We start from the raw sequence: 17223 nt of genomic DNA, 5'->3' as shown, positions 1-17223 counted from the left end.
GGTCCTGATTCCTCTATATAGATAGAATTGTGGGGTCACCATCACTAGAGGAGTCACCAGCAGGAGGCCATATATTTGTGTTATGGACATTTTCCTATAACAACTCTGAGAGAGAAGATAAGTTTATTTTGCCACCTACATATTATGCGCTGTAGCCCTAAACTTGAACTTTTAGCATGGAGCTGGCCCACTGCTAGGCTGCCATTGGATGCCAGTCCCTCAGAATATGTTTCTAGTAATACAGTGACCCCGATTTATGAAAGCTCTCCAAGGCTGGAGAGAATACACTTTCAGAAGTGAACTGGGTGATCCAGTAAACCTGGAATGGATCTGGTCCAGGATTTAAAACATTTGCTGGCAAATAGCAAATTATTTTTAAAAATCCATTCCATGTTTTCTGGATCACCCAGCTTCACTTCTGAAAGTGTATTCTCTCCAGCCTTGGAAAGCTTTCGTAAATCAGGGCCAGTATATCCATGTAAATGGGGCCTGAAACATACAAAGTGTACTAACATATTTTTTCACAGCTTTGTTTGCCCTCAGTTAACTCTGATGAGAAAAATATATCAATATGTATAAATCTAATATACAGAGGAAGAAGGACCAAGGTGAGCTGTCACCATAACAAGCTATAAACTTCTGCCAACTCTACCATAAGACTTCTTTTCTGTCAGACCCCTACAACCTCACAATTGACTTCAGTGTTTAAATAATCCTGTGTAATAAATAGTGTTAGTGTTCGAATTTGGGTTGTCCTTATATTCGACCCGAATATGGCTGTTCAAATTCGGATAGACCCGACCCGAAAAACACGGGATTCGACGGGACAAATTCAGTAAAAAAAATTTTTTAAAAGAAACAAATAAAATGAATGGTAAATCAATTTAATTAGTGTGTGTTTTTATTTTTTACAGGTTATCTGACAATTACATTATGAATCATAATATCATTGTGGGATCCCCGGACCGTGGGAACTTTGCAGTTACAGCTAAATGGAGGCACGTACCTCCAAATATCTGTACCCGCAGGCGATACAGGGTACCAACCGATAGAGGTTTACTGGCGATATGTATCTCCATTCATCACCTCTAGAGCTCTGTGATTGGTGGGGAGAGGAATTTATATATCTACATATATACACTAATGAAGAGGACCTATCATATGAATAATAAAGAGCACCTGTCACATGAATATTAAAGAGCTCCTGTCACATGAATAATAAAGAGCATCTGTCACATCAATATTAAAGAGGACCTGTCACATCAATATTAAAGAGCACCTGTCACATGTATATTAAAGAGCTCCTGTCACATGAATATTAAAGAGGACCTGTCCCATCAATAACAAAGAGCACCTGTCACATCAATATAAGGATGCTCTTCATTATGGATGTGACAGGTGCTCTTTATTATTGATGTGAGAGGTGCTCTTTAATCTTCATGTGACAGGTGGTCTTTAATATTCATGTATAGTACAGGGAAATGTATTAGTATTATGTGTCCTTTTACAATGTATCTTTTTACAAGTCCCCATTCATCCAAGAATATATAGTAGAAGCACAGCACGGCAACATCAATTGCTGCTGCAGAGCTGTACTATGTATTCTTGGATAAAAAACACAAACATTCAATAAATTACTTTACAATTATTTTTTTTTTCCAAAACACCCGACCCGTGTTTTTCGGGTCAGGTCTATCCAAATTCGAACAGCCATATTCAAGTCGAATATAAGGACAATCCGGATTCGAACATCAACACTACTCTACAAAGTCTTGAAAAATAACCCAAATTTTTCCCCCATTGACTTTAATGTAGTTTGAATTTGACTTTCGACCACCTGAATAATTTTGGTCTATTTGGGCGAATAGCTGGCGAATCAAATAGTGAGCTACTCGACCAACATTAGTAATAAAGTTCTACAATATCTGGACATTTCACTTTAATTATTGGTCAAGATAATTTGAACATGGTAGTAACATTTTTTAGTGGACTACAAAGCTTTTCAGTAGTTTGGGAGACGGGTGGTACAGGTTAATGGATTTTTCCAAATCCCACAATCTTCATCCTCCCTTGACTGAGTTCTCCTTTTCTCGAAGATCTCAAAAGCTGGGATTTGTGAGGTCGGTGATTTGTGGCCTGAGATTTTTAGACATTAAATTCCTCATCACATAATAAGCACTGGAAGTCTTATCAATCAGACCCTGCACAGACTTACCTGCTGGGCACTGTTTTTAATTCTGGTAATGGTAAGGCAGGTAGTATTTCCCATAATCCCTTTCAAGAACCAAAGAGGCCTGCCGGTTAGGGGTGTGGTGGGGCGGGCACATATGGGAACGCTGTACACTCAATTTTTTCAGGAATGGGCATGCGTGCCCACTTTTATTTTGCAAAGAAATCTTTGGTGGTCCATGGCACATTAACCGTGCCCCCTCTTCTGTTTTTTACAACTACAGCCCTGCTGCCATTCATATTGGTTTTCCCTTAATCTCATCGATCTCCTCTGGGTTAAAGTTCCTGGAGACAAGTTTGTGAAGCTTTTTGTGCAATCTCTGATAGTTACATATTTATTTCATCTTTTTACCAAGAGATCTGAAAAAGCGACCAATCCTGCTTTTACCGATCTCCCACCACTCTGACTGGGAAGTCAAAATAAAGGGCTGAACCTTGATGAAGACGCATTTCCCATCCCATGAGGCCCATTGACCTTTATAAGGTGCAGGTCCTGCCCCTCCTCCAAGGTGTTTATGACAATACATCTCCCCATTTCTACTTTACTAATCTGCCTTCAGATTACCTCATCGGTTTTATAAAGAACTCTGACTTCACTGTAAGGCTCAGACACAAGAGATCAGAAGGAAGGTCCTCCACTCTCTCTTTACCAAATGGATATCAGCCAGGGATCTGAGCCCGGTCTCCTGCCAAAATAAAATGTCAGCATTGTCAAATGTCAGCAGTTATGTCCAGATTACTGAGCAAAACGGGCATGTCATCAGCACGTACAGATTTAATGCTGGTGACAGTAATAGTCACCCCCTTCTACGATGAGCACCAATATCGGGATGATTGAAGTTGCTGACCTTATTCCTTCCCAAACTACTTACTGACCTTATTTATTCTCAGACCACCACATTCATCTGATAACAACCCAAACTGACACTTCCACCAAAGGAGAAGGAGGAACTGACAATTTATTTTTCCTGCACTCCCCCCCCCCCACTTCAAGCCATTCTAAACCTTTTTTAGAAAGCTGGGACCCCCTGAGTTTTTTACTTCCTTTTTACCTACATGCCACCCTAGTTGATTTCTAGGAAACATGTGAAGTACCCCTATTGTCCCCTTCCTTACCCACCCATTTACCCTTTAGGGGACCCATTGCCACCCATTCTGATACATCTGACACAGACACAGCCCAGTCCATGGGCTGTACAGGACTACAAGTCACATCAGGTACAGCACTGTCCATAGGCTGTACAGGACTACAAGTCACATCAGGTACAGCACTGTCCATAGGCTCTGTGAAATAAAAGGCTCAGCAGACACAGCAGCAGAAGATATAGAAGGGGTGCAGTTTTAGGGACCACTAAATCATGAGTTCAGAACTTAATAAAGTAAGTCAAGGTTATCAAAACCTCAATAAGAAATCTCATCTGTTGTACCTGACCAACCTTAGATGTGATGGTAACCTTAGATGTAAAAGGTAAAAAAATTAAAAAGAACCTGGGACTCCAATGCTACAAAGGCAAAAGTAGTCACTGAGTCAATCATGTGTAGGGGCTACATGGCCATGGAGGAGTGTAGGGTAGGAGCAGAAAGTGCGGAATTGGCAGTGGATGGGAGGAATTGAGTCAGCCAGTCATAGCCCAACCAAGCTGTATTAGGGCTGTTAGGGGGAAAGTAGAGGCACACTCGCCATTTTTTCATGCGTTGCTGCGTGCCCTACAACTGAAGCATTGTTAGGAAGTCACTGGATGGATGACACAGCACGGATCAGCTGAAACCTTTTCTTCCTCCCAGATTATCCGCCAATATCCGGTGACCCATGAACATGTTTCTTCTATATCTTCCTGTGCCAGAATCAACATGCTCACCTAGGAAGTACAGCATTCCAAATTGGGGATGTTAATGGGAACACAATGCACCCAAAGAGATATTTGGTTCTCTGGTGCCCACCCCTTGCTTTAAGTGCTATCGCGGGGGTGGGGGGTGGGGTGGGTCAAGGTGTGAGAGCAGGATGTGAATGCCCCCACAGGTTATGTGTGAAGAATTATTTTAGCATTCCATCTTGGGGCTGTTGATGAAGAAACAAGCAGAGGAAGATCACGAAGACATCCTGAGCACTCCCCAACCCTGAAGAGGAGGGAGAGGAACAGAACAAGAGGGAAGAGCAAGATGAGTTATTGCTTTCAGTGACTTATCTAGGCCATGTCTGAAGAGGAGGTCCAGAGGTTCCCCTTCCCAATCAGGAGGAAGTAGTAGATGACAATGTATATAATATGGATTCAAGGCATGGGGCACCAGAGCTACACAAAGAGGTAGCTATAGACAACTTGTGCAGCAGCAACCTTCTAGAAGAGGAAGAGTGCCCCCCAAAAACGTACCATTATAGTAACCATCTGTTAGAAGCTGCACAAAGGAGGGTACACTTTCATTTATATTACCACTAAGAATTTTATAAGTCATACTTCCCCCTCAGCATCTTCCTCCTTTTCCATGGACCTAACCCTAACCCTGCTCTATGATGTTACCCACAATATTCTTGCAACCTAAAAACTTCCAGTGGGTATACTTCAGTGCCAAAGACAAAAGGGTGCCATGCTCTAAGAAACTACTAAGAGGTACTGAGGGCTCTGAAGACCCAATGAGGTTGGCAGGATCCCAAAAATGTGTTCAGAGCAGCAGAACAGCCAATGTTTCCAACACCCGACCTTCCTAAAAATGAACATTGGAATCTCTTGACTTGCACATCTCCTTGGATGATTACACTCAGTAGTTGTGTTTGTGACTAAGTTTACATGTACATATTCACTAATAACACTTGTGGGACTTAATTGGTACCATAAAAAAAGTTTTTTATTACAAACTTTGTTAACAAAAATGAAAAACAATATAAAGTGCATCTGAGCACATTATGAATACATCAAAAATGCTAATGATCGTTCCTTCATTGCTTTAAAAACGCGTTTCACTTCCATTGCTTTATCAGGAGGAACACTTGATGAAGAGTCCACAATGAGACCTTCCTATTGGATCAATAGTAATAAATAATTTACATGATAAATCCAACATCAATACCCCACATATGAACCGTGTATTATTATGCTATTATTGGAAACATAGATATGTATAGGAAAATTTACAAGGGGAAGAGAAGGCAAGACTGGGGTGACAAGAGCTGGGGTAATGAGAGGGGGTTGGAGGGTCTCTGTCTTCTGCGGTTGGATTACATAAAAACATCAGGTACAGCACTGTCCATAGGCTCTGTGAAATAAAAGGCTCAGCAGACACAGCAGCAGAAGATATAGAAGGGGTGCAGTTTTAGGGACCACGCAATCTTCAGAAAGTGGAGCAGCAGCTGGGGTTACCATGTTGGTAAAGCAGACTTCCAGGTTTGCCCCAACTCTTCCTTGGGTGACCCCAAGCAGCCACAAATATTGCCTGTTCTCTGATCACTCTGCCCGCACTGAATCTTCAGCATTGCTGTCCTTCTCTCCCGTCTGGAAGCAGAATTTGTCCTGCTGGAGATATCTTGTTGCTGTACAATTTGCAGCTTGCCACCATTTTCAGTCTGCATGTTTTTTCCTGCACAAACACTGCACATGTGGCTCAGCTGGTCCGCTATCTTGGATTTTCCGCTGTTTGAATCCTCATTCCTGAACTTTTCCAGGAAAGCTGCACTATTTTCCTTCAATGTTTTTAATAAAGATTTGTTCTCCCTTACAGCTCTTTCTATTTCCAGCAGTTCCACTTGTCGCTGTAACCAGATCATACACCACGTGGCTTTTCCTTAGGGTTAGTTGCATTGAAGACAACTTCTTTTCCTCCATTGTTATCAGCAGCAATCGCTCCTTTTTGTGAAGACTCCTTTCAATGTCTCCGGCCCTGTGCCACATGGACTCCCCAGGATTGGGCCATCCTCCCTGGCCTGCAAGGGGGAACAGGCTGCGGCCCTTGGATCTTTTACTGAGACACCTCTGCTCTGTACAGACTAATGGGATTGGCTCTGTGCTCTTTGTACAGCACTGCAGTATATGTTATACAGAAAAATTAGATAAAAATCCCAACATTGTAATCATTTCTGTCTTTTTTTTCTTTCTGAAGAATTTCCTAAAAGCATTTTCAAAAAAAGCAAAACACAAAAAACACATGGGTCGGTCACAAAGAGAAGTCTGGGCAATGGAAATGGGTGGATGGGACTCCTTATGATACATACAGGTATGAATTGTGAATGTTCTCTATTGTGAAATATTGTGTTTTGTCAGTGACGTTTCCTGCACAGTATGAGCTTCACCCCTGGTCATTCATGGAATTTCTGGCAGGTTCTGGGATGAACCCAACAAGTATACCAAAGGAGAAGACTTTGCTCATCTGCACTAAGAATTTTATAAGTCATACTTCCCCCTCAGCATCTTCCTCCTTTTCCATGGACCTAACCCTAACCCTGCTCTATGATGTTACCCACAATACCTCGCAACCTAAAAACTTCCAGTGGGTATACTGCAGTGCCAAAGTCAAAAAGGTGCCATGCTCTAAGAAACTACTAAGAGGTGCTGAGGGCTCTGAAGACCCAATGTGGGTGACAGGATCCAACCAGACAAGGTCGGGAATATTGTGTGTATATAAAGGTCAGAGTGATAAAACTTCAATGTGTTGGGTAGGGTGAACTCCCGAAATGAGCTAGTTTGAATTCTTTGGTTTTTGGAACTTTTGAATAAAATCATTGGACCATGTTTTAGAGTGAGGTTGGCACTTTCTCACTTCTAAACAACCTAGCTTTTATAGGTTATATAATAAAATGCACAAGGATGGTGGGAAACAGCCAAAGGACACCATTGTGCTGGCTGATCTATATAAATCTGGGTTCTTAGGGGGTGGGCAAAGGTGAGGAAATGCTTTGCTCTGCTTACAAAATGACCCTCACAAAACGTAGTCATCATCACTGATCATTACTGGTTGTCCACCATCTTGGATCCATGCCACAAGAATGGGCAAGCCGACATGCATCACTATGGGGATCGGCTTCAGCTTCAAACCAAGATCAATGATATAGTTTGCATTGTTTGCGGCTCCTCTAACCTTGGAAGACAGCAGTATCTATACGACTGATAGGTCCCGCATCTGCTGATGGTCTAGCAAAGAGCTTGCACATTTTTTGGTAAGCCAGTCCTGTCTATAATTAGCAGCCATAGGCAGAGCTTGGCCATGATTGTCCATGACTATGTAATCTCCAGATTGGATATCTTCATCCTCAATTCTCATTTATTTAGTGTCCCTTGATATGAATTCATCCAATTCCACATTACTTCTTAAAAATCACAACATACATGACAAACCTTGGGACTTTAATGGCATTGCTATCAACAACATAATCTTGTATTTTCCAATGCTAATAAAAGCAAATAACTGACAACCATAATTGTAATGTCCATGAGTTTCCTACGCTAAAGGCAAAATGGAAATCAGAAAGTGAACAGTGTAGGGCACCATATAATAATTTATATAATAATAATAATAAAATCACTTAGCTTCACTAGCTATCACTATAATCACTATCATGTGTTTTATAGTATAACAAATCATTTTTAAATGAAATAGAAGAGAATCCAATATAGTGTTCATAAACTACCTAACCAGAGCAAATGAGCATCACCAAGTGAACAGTGTGGGTGCCATATAATTGTTTCTACAAGGAAAATCATTTAACTTTAATTATCAGTGCTATGTGCTTATAGAGTTAAATAACAACCACTGTGCGTTATAGTGCCCACAATTCAATAAAGCCTCTCATATCTGCTTCATATGATTCATATGTCCACCAACTGCATTTTCATGAAATAATATCTTGAAATGTCGCAAAAATTCCAGGTCATATTATTATACTGCAACAAAATCCATAAACAAATATATATTTATAATCAGTATCTCAACAAGAACAGCACTTACATGTACTTGCAACTAATGCACCCGATAGCACCGTCTATGTCTCCATTATAAAGAAAATCAAAGAAGCATATTCCTCCAACTATTACCAGAAGCCGTCAGGACAGGAATCTCCTTCCATGCTGCTGTGTTGTCTCTCTCCACTTATGTGTGATGGCGGCGTGGAAACATATTTACATATTATATTTTGTTGTAAAAGTTGTTGTTAATATTATTGTAGGTCTATGTCCCTGATGAAGTGGACTGTTTTCCGCGTAATGCGTAATACATATATAGGATACTACACACAATCTGGTCATGTTATGCTGTTTCAGTTATTTTTAGATTACTTTTAATCAATATTAAATAAAATGGTTTATGTTTTTAATAGCATTGAATGAATATGTTGTTAATAGCAATGCTTTAAAAGTCCTAAGGTTTGTCTTGTATGTTGTAATATCGTCATCCTCAAAAAATAAAGACCTAATAGACTAATAGTTGTCCAAGTTGTGGCCAGAACTTGTGGAACAAACGCTTCTTGTGTTATCAAAAAATGTGTTCAGAGCAGCAGAACAGCCAATGTTTCCAACACCCGACCTTCCTAAAAATGAACATTGGAATTTCTTGACTTACACATCTCCTTGGAAGATTACACTCAGTAGTTGTGTTTGTGACTAAGTTTACATTTACATATTCACTAAAACAATTGTGGGACCTAATTGGTACCATAAAAAAAGTTTTTTTTATTATAAACTTTAACATAGTATTTAACTTTATTATATTACTTTAACAATATAAAGTGCATCTGACCTCATTATGAATACATCAAAAATGCTAACGATGGTTCCTTTATTGCTTTAAAAACGCGTTTCGCTTCCATTGCTTTATCAGGAGGAACACTTGATGAAGAGCCCACAATGAGACCTTCATATTAGATCAATAGTAATAAATAATTTACATGATAAATCCAACATCAATACCCCACATATGAACCGTGTATTATTATGCTATTAATGGAAACATAGATATGTATAGGAAAATTGACAAGGGGAAGAGAAGGCAAGACTGGGGTGACAAGAGCTGGGGTAATGAGAGGGGGTTGGAGGGTCTCTGTCTTCTGCGGTTGGATTACATAAAACTTTCTCCATTGCAGCAATTGCAGGGGTGATTGTTTTGCCCTAGAAAATATAGAAGTGGGGATAAGTGGGGGTATTATTATTTGCATACATACAACTTGTATAGTACTAAAGCAGGACTATTCATTTTTATTGTTTTTTTTATTGTTTCAGCCACTTTTGTCGTTGTCTTGATGGCCGTACAACAAATTAGAACAACATGGGCAGCGTGAGGGCTTGGAAGTGATACTAGGCATTTAGATAGAAGAGAATGGACTGGTGCAACCGCAGTACATTAAGGGGGTAAAAGGTGGATGGCCCAGTATGGGTCAACTCAATCCACCCCCTCTTTATTTCAGATAAATTTCTGCTGACTTTCAGCATGCCATGAACAAACTGCTTTTAATTCCTTCCATGGCAAAAAACACCATACGCAAAAATGTTTCATCATTACATTTATTGCATTCAGAAACAGAAACAGAGAGAAGAAGATATTTCATGCACGGATCCCCAACCATTATTAGGAAAAGGCCGGCTAAAGGAGAAGGAAGCAGGCAGTCCTCCGCAAGCATTGCAGGAAGAGAAGGCACCTTCCAGACTTCACTATGAGGATCAATAGAAGGAGATGATAAAACATGGAACCCAACATGAAACAACAAGTACGTGAGACAAATAAAGGAAGTTACAGAGCATCCTGGGAGAGGGAACAAGGTGCTCATAGCAGGGCCATACAGCAAATATTCAGCCACGTCAGAATGTTATCATATATCAGCAGTTATGTAAAGCTGAAACGTCCCGCTTGCTACAAGATCTTTGTCTGCATGTTCTTTCATAATCTAATTTCTGCATCTGTCTGCAGCACAGTAATTGCGCACGAACAATTTCAAATTGGAAACAAGAGCATCTTTACCATATAAAGATTGAGCATTCAATTTCATGGACACAAACCCCCCCCCATGTCCAGCACCTCAATGTAAGGAATTTGCCGGAGTTGTTGCTTTATAGGTTGGTGGACTTACCCATTGTCTATGACTTCCCAATCAGCCTTGGATGGAAACACTTTCCAACCACATTACCAAACAGACGCAAAGCAATTTAAAGTGTTCTGAAGCACAGCAGATGACCCCTGCTGTTTTGTAACATGGGGCAAAAGATCTACATTGTATTTTAGTAAGTGCTCATATATGCATGTTATTACCGCCTCCTCACCTGTGTCAGGTGCATGGCGGCTGTAATCACCATCCAGGACTGGTTACCTGTATGGTTGTCAACCTTCAATCTGTACTTAGGAAATGAGGAGCTTTAAGAAATTGTTTAACCCTTGGGCAGAAACATCAAAACATATCGGGGCAATGTAGAGGGTTAAAAGCCACCGGGACCTTAATGTTACACAGCCTGAAGCCAGCTCTATCACAGGCCGGCAAACAGCGGCTTCCAGTTCTTTTACATGCTGTTATTACTGAGCTTCCTTTTGAAACAGCGTTCCATCATGAAGCATTGATAAGCAGAATACAGAAAATAAATAATGTGTCTTAAAAAATATCAAGAACTTTATTGAATATTAATCCATTAGAACATTCTTCCAAAAAAGAGGACCAGTAGGAGAGCTATAATGGATTCCAAGAACAATGTAGATTTTGGAAGAACATGTAATATAAATTGTGCTGACGCGTTTCGTAAGTAGCTGCTTCCTCAGGGGACGCATTTATAGGTGAAGAGTCGAAGACAATTGTTATTAAAACCGTACCAGCGTAGTATATCTGAGCGGTGAGAAAGAAGTGGCTGACAATTACCACAGTAGGCTTAGTTAGGGTATTGCAAATATCTTGTGTGTGTCTCGGGCTGTGAAGAGAATGCACCCCCACAGGGTCAGCAAGACACCAATTTACAAAGAAACAAAAGTCTGGACCTGAAAAGGATGATGTTCATTGACCAGGGGCTCCCAGACTTGGGTGAAAGCGGCCATCTGTGAAACGCGTCAGCCTAATTTATGGTTATTGACATATATCAATGTGATTATTACTAATTCAATATGAACATTGTTATTAGAATCCATTATAGCTCTCTTGTTATGTTTAAGGGATTACTATTTAATACAGTTGTTGATATTTTATAAGACATAATTTGCTTCTGCATTCTCCGTTATCGCCCTTTACATGGGCACTTCTTGTTTTAAATTCTATATTGAAAGGGATGTGGCAGAAAACTTCCCGCTGACAGGGAAACCCATAACTCTTAATGGACCTTTTACATTATGTAGGCACAGAAGTGGGGGAATGATTGCATTGGATCTCCGGTTCTGATTGAACATATTCTGAAATACACATGTAAAACCCAGTGTACTATGTGTGAGCAACATACAAATCTGTAAAATACTAAATACATAACTGGAAAAGCTTCTCCTTTCTTTACGTCATGTTAAAAAAAACAAAATGTGATCATTTCCTTTTTATGAAGATAAAGCAGAAGACAAGAAGAGTTTTTCACGGTTCTACAAGACGGAGATGACAAGTTCCTCGAATCCAATCTGTCCATAGACCATGATGAATACCTATGAAGATCTGCAGATGAAGACTAGTAAGATCTATTTGTGGGGTTTTCATGAGTTAAGTAATGCAGGGAATCAGGAAATATTACATGTCAGTGGGTTTAATAATTAGCTTGGAGAAGGAGCAGAATTTATATGGAATGTAACCAAACCGGTTTGAGTGAGGCGAGCTAAAAAAGTTTTACTGAATCAGAACAATCTGTATGTATCTATCACAGAACTGAAATATAAGGATATTGGATGAAGACATTAGGGGTCATTAGGGGTCTTTAAGGGACCTACAGACCTTGATGTCCCCATAGACATAAGACAGCTCATCAGGTAATAAAGGACCCCCCAATAATAACAGCCACTGACATGGGTGCAGATTGTGGTGGTCCCAGTTTCCCCGGAATCTACCAAATGTATTCTATTACCTCCAGGGGTCCTAATCTACATATAGGTGGAGATGGGGAAATTTCTAGTAATGTATCTTCACATCATACAAAGGTTCTTATTATGCTGCATGAAATTCTAATCCAGGAAACCTCATTTCCTCATCCTGTTATATAATGATTTGTTGAAAGAAACAGTTTTGTACGCAGCCTAAAGTAAAGCAAGAAGTATTTTTAGCATGTTCTATACATTGCTTTAAGAAAACGCACAGAATATATTTAGGTATTAAAGTTTATAAGGAGTGACACTAAACACAATTCTTTGATACCCTTCTTTTCAGCTTTTTCAAATGTATATTCTGTATGCTGTGATGTCTTTTAGTTCATGCCATGTGTATGAATATTTAGTTGCACGCTTTTATGGTTTTTGTGTGTTTTACTAAAATAAAGCGAATGTGTATTAAAATGCAGGCCAAATCCAGCAACACATTTAGCAGTATGATTTTAATATCAACATTTAGTGAAGCCTGAAATGTAGACGGGGCTGAGTTATGGCATTCATTGCCTGGAATCACTATTTTAGGTCTGTGTTTGTCTTCAGGGATCCCTGGTGACTAAGGTGCGTACTCTACTATAAGGGATCTCAATGTACATCAGAAGAAGGAGCCAAAAGCTAAAGACTCGTTACCATCAAAAGGTAAAATGATCTACTAATGTTCTATTGTAGACATCTGAGGACACTTTCTATTACTGGGATGTTTATCTTCTAACATGGATATACAATACATGTACATACTGTACGTGTCACACTTACCTCTTCTATCTATTGTGCATGCAGACACTTCTGACCCTGGGCGCCTGCACTTCCATGTTTAATCAGCATTGTTCTTTCTACCAGCTAATCAGGCCTAAGGCTATTAGTACAGACACAGCGCTCAGTGTTTGAGCTCAGTGTCTCCAGATTACTGCTCTGCTGAAGTCTTTCCTACTCAGCTGATGCCTAATTCAGTGATTTTCAGTCTAGCTCCTATTCCAACCCCCTGTTGTCCAGTCTGCTGTCCCCCATTTGTTCTTTTGTGCAGTTCCTGTGTTGCTGTTCCAGTGTACCCAATGTCTTTCCATGTTTCCTGCGGCCCTCTGTGTCTTGGGTGACCCCTTGTCAACTGTACATCCAGCTTCCACCTGTGTTTACCTCTGTCCCCTGTGTTCCAGTGCTGCCTGTGTTCCCTGTCACCCTACAGTGTCTTGTGTCCCCATGTCATCTGTGCCTCCAGTGTCTTCCTGTGTCTTTGGTGACCTTTGTTTCACCGGTGCCTCAAGTGTCTTCCTGTGTCCCCCTGTGTCTTCAGTGACCTTCATGTCACCAGTGCCTCCAGTGTCTTCCTGTGTCTCCCTGTGAATTTGGTAACCTCCATATCACCTGTGCCTCCAGGGTCTTCCCATGTCCCCGTGTCTTTGTTGACCCCTGTGTCACCTGTGCCTCCAGTGTTTTCCTGTGTCCCCCTGTGTCTTCAGTGACCTTCATGTCACTTGTGCTTCCAGTGTCTTCCTGTGTCACCCTGTGTCTTTGTTGAGCCCATGTCATGTGTGCCTCCAGTGTCTTCCTGTGTCTCCCCATGTGTTCGGTGACCTCCATGTCACCTGTGTCTCCAGTGTCTTCCTGTGTATTTGGTGACCTCTGTGTCACCTGTGCCTCCATGGTCTTCCTGTGTCTTTGATGACCTCCATGTCACCGGTGTCTTCCTGTGTCTTCCTGTGTCTTTGATGACCTCCATGTCACCGGTGTCTTCCTGTGTCCCCCTGTGTCTTTATAGACCTCTGTGTAATCTAAGCCTCCAGTTTCTTCCTGTGTCCCCCTGTGTCTTCCTTTGTCTCCCTTTGTATTCAGTGACCTCCGTCCCACATGTCCCTCTGGTGTCTTCCAGTGTCCCCCTGTTTCTTTGTTGACCCCTGTGTCACCTGTGTCTCTCAGTCACTTTCTGGTACTAGACCCCTGCCTCTGATTCTGACCTTGCCTGTTTACTGCCTGCCTTGACCCCGGCTTTTAATAACTATTATCCCTTGCTCACTCACATTTTGTACCTTCTGGGTATATTTGCTGCCTTCTGGTTCCTGGCCCCTGTTTCTGACCTGTTTGCTGTCTGCCTCAACCCAGGCCATCATTGATTACCTTCTGGCTGGCTAATTTTGTACTTCGCACTGTTCTGGTGTGCCCAAGAACACCAAGGATTAAACGCTGTACATTACCAGTACTCTTCACCGGTGACACCGGACCTCTGTCATTTGATATTCTGGCTATGGAGTGTAGATTGATTTGAGTTTATAACCAATAGATTCTAAATGTATTATACTGAAGTTGATACACAAAGGCTTATTTACAATGGACTTGTTTTATAATTGTTCTGGCTGATGCTGATACAGGTTGGGTTATGAAGTTCCTGGTGATCCTCCTCATCTTCCTGGTAACTGTTCTGATGATCCTCACGTGTCTTCAGTTTATATCCTGTGAGTATTACTTCTACATCTCAAATCTTTAGTTCTTTTTATCAGCACACAGTGGTGACAGATAGCAAACTTTGGAAACATTTGTAAACTATTTCACTTAACTAAATGCTTCCTCTTTTTTCAAATCTTTATTGTCCCATCCCCCAACATTAAAAAATAAACACATCAGCCAATTTAACGGGTCACATGATATTGTTACGCTCTCTTACCCGTACTAAGTCAATCTAAACCCAAAAACAAAAATGCCACATAGTAGGGTTTACTAGTCCTTAGAGTTTTGAGAAGCTTGGAAAAAAACATTAAAATATAATTGACGTAGAAGACACGGGAAATATTCAAAAATGGCTTGTCAATGGCTAAAGTCTTATTTTTTACCAGGAAAACAACAAACAGCATGGGTGCCGCTTGATGCCAGGTGTCCCCTGAGGCTGGGTGTTGTGGGGGTCTGTTGGTGGGAGGTTTATTTGGAATCAGAGGACCCCCAGATATCCATGGTTTCACTCTGGGGAATGAGTACAGGGGTGCAGAGTACCCTATACCCATAGCAATAAAAGCAATAAACAATATTTATTCTATTTTTAACTAATTCTAACTCTTTTCAGGATTTAGTGATCTGTATATGCCCCCACCATGGATGAGCCTTCCAGTTGTCCTCCAGCATGTCATCTCCACATTGAAGTGGTTCCTGGATGGATTGATGGATGGATGGATGGATGGGTAGATGAATGGATGGATGAATGGGTGGATGAATGGGTGGGATAGTTGGATGGATGGAGGGGTGGATGGATGCGTGGGTGGATGGATGCGTGGGTGGATGGGTGGATGGATGCGTGGATGGGTGGATGGATGCGTGGATGGGTGGATGGATGCGTGGATGGATGAATGGGTGGATAAATGGGTGGGATAGTTAGATGGATGGATGGATGGGTGGATGGAGGGATGGGTGGATGGAGGGATAGGTGGATGGATGAATGGATGAATGAATGGGTGGGATAAATGAATGAATGGGTTGGTGGATGGGTGAATGGGTGGATGGGTGAATGGATGGATGGGTGGATGGATGCATGGATGGATGGGGGGATGGAGGGATAGGTGGATGGATGAATGGATGAATGAATGGGTGGGATAAATGAATGAATGGGTTGGTGGATGGGTGAATGGGTGCATGGGTGAATGGATGGATGGGTGGATGGATGCATGGATGGATGGGGGGATGGGTGGGATAGTTCAAATGATGGATAGATGGATAAATGTGTGGGATAGTGTGATGGATGGATGGGTGGATGGATCATCCTTTGTTAGCCCCTATACACAATCTGATGGAGAAATTGATTTGCAGATCGGCATTGCCTATCGAAACCTAGCTCTCTTTGAGCCATTGGCACCCTCTAGTGGTAGTTGGCAGAAATACACCAAAGTGAAAGCTAGTACATTTTCTATACATCCAGGACTTTTACATTTTTAATTTTTCCCCAGTGTGACAGCTCCCAGAAACTGGCACTGACCTGGCAAAGGTGGGATCATTGTGAACTATTAAGCACTCTGTGCCCCCCTCGTATTTCTTCCCCACCCCTCTATGGCACTTATACTCTTCTGTCATATCCTCCGCTCCTCTCCCTTGAGGTTGATCTTTTTGGAAAGGGAATATTTTTGCAAAGGTTAAGGTAAAGAAATGATCTTATTTTGATTGCACGTATTTATGATGATTTTAGCAGGAATTATTATTAGATTGATATCTGTTTTCTTTACTCTGCAGATTTCAATATGATGAGTAAAATGACAGAAATGAATTCCAGCTTTCATCAATTTTTAAACGGTAAACTGAACTTGGGAAATAAATATCATAAAATACACATTGTTAGGTAAAGTTTAAGGTAAACCACCAAAAACATTTTGTTCTGTTGGTGTTTTTTTTTTTATAATATTGAGAGACAATTTATTTTACCTTAAATAAGGGGGGGGGGGGGCAGATATATAGCCTGGAAATGAGTACAGAGGGACCTATTATCACTTACTTATTCCCATAAAATATTAAAACATCCCTAAAAATAACAATACCACACAATGTTTAAACAATATTTATTCTATTTTTAACTAATACGTACGTTTTCAGGATTCATCAATGTAAATATGCACCCGCCATGGATGATCCATCCGTATATCCCACAACATTGCTTCGGTCTCCATGCTTTTCCTTGGATGGATGAGGTGGCTGGATAGATGAATGGATGGATGATGGAATGAATAGATGACATGGATAGATGGATAGAATGGATGGATAGATGGATGGGATGGATGGATGGATGGGATGGATAGAATGGATGGATGGGATGGATGGATGGGATGAATAGATGGACAGAATGGATGAATGGATGGGATGGATGGATGGGATGAATAGATGACATGGATAGATGGATAGAATGGATGGATAGATGGATGGATGGATGGATGGGATGGATGGATGGAAGGATGGATGGATGGATGGATGGGATGGATGGATGGATGGGATGGATAGAATGGATGGATGGGATGGATGGATGGGATG

At 41.1% G+C, this 17223-nt stretch overlaps 1 protein-coding gene across 1 annotated transcript in view; it reads left to right on the top strand.

The window, feature by feature from the left end:
- Nucleotides 1-11707: 11707 nt before the first annotated feature.
- The window catches only part of LOC140322659 (hepatic lectin-like), a 12864-nt gene continuing 7348 nt past the window's right edge, over nt 11708-17223 (top strand). Inside the window, exons 1-4 of the mRNA XM_072399211.1 lie at nt 11708-11828; nt 12775-12870; nt 14595-14678; nt 16435-16494. Of these exons, the coding sequence (XP_072255312.1) occupies nt 14603-14678; nt 16435-16494 (136 nt within the window). The 5' untranslated portion in view covers nt 11708-11828; nt 12775-12870; nt 14595-14602. The remainder of the gene's footprint in view (nt 11829-12774; nt 12871-14594; nt 14679-16434; nt 16495-17223) is intronic.

The sequence above is a fragment of the Pyxicephalus adspersus genome, chromosome 2 (genome assembly GCF_032062135.1).
Source record: "Pyxicephalus adspersus chromosome 2, UCB_Pads_2.0, whole genome shotgun sequence".
Taxonomy (NCBI): Eukaryota; Metazoa; Chordata; class Amphibia; order Anura; family Pyxicephalidae; genus Pyxicephalus; species Pyxicephalus adspersus.
The sequence above is the reverse complement of the archived record's forward strand: the minus strand, read 5'-3'. Positions and strand labels throughout refer to the sequence as shown.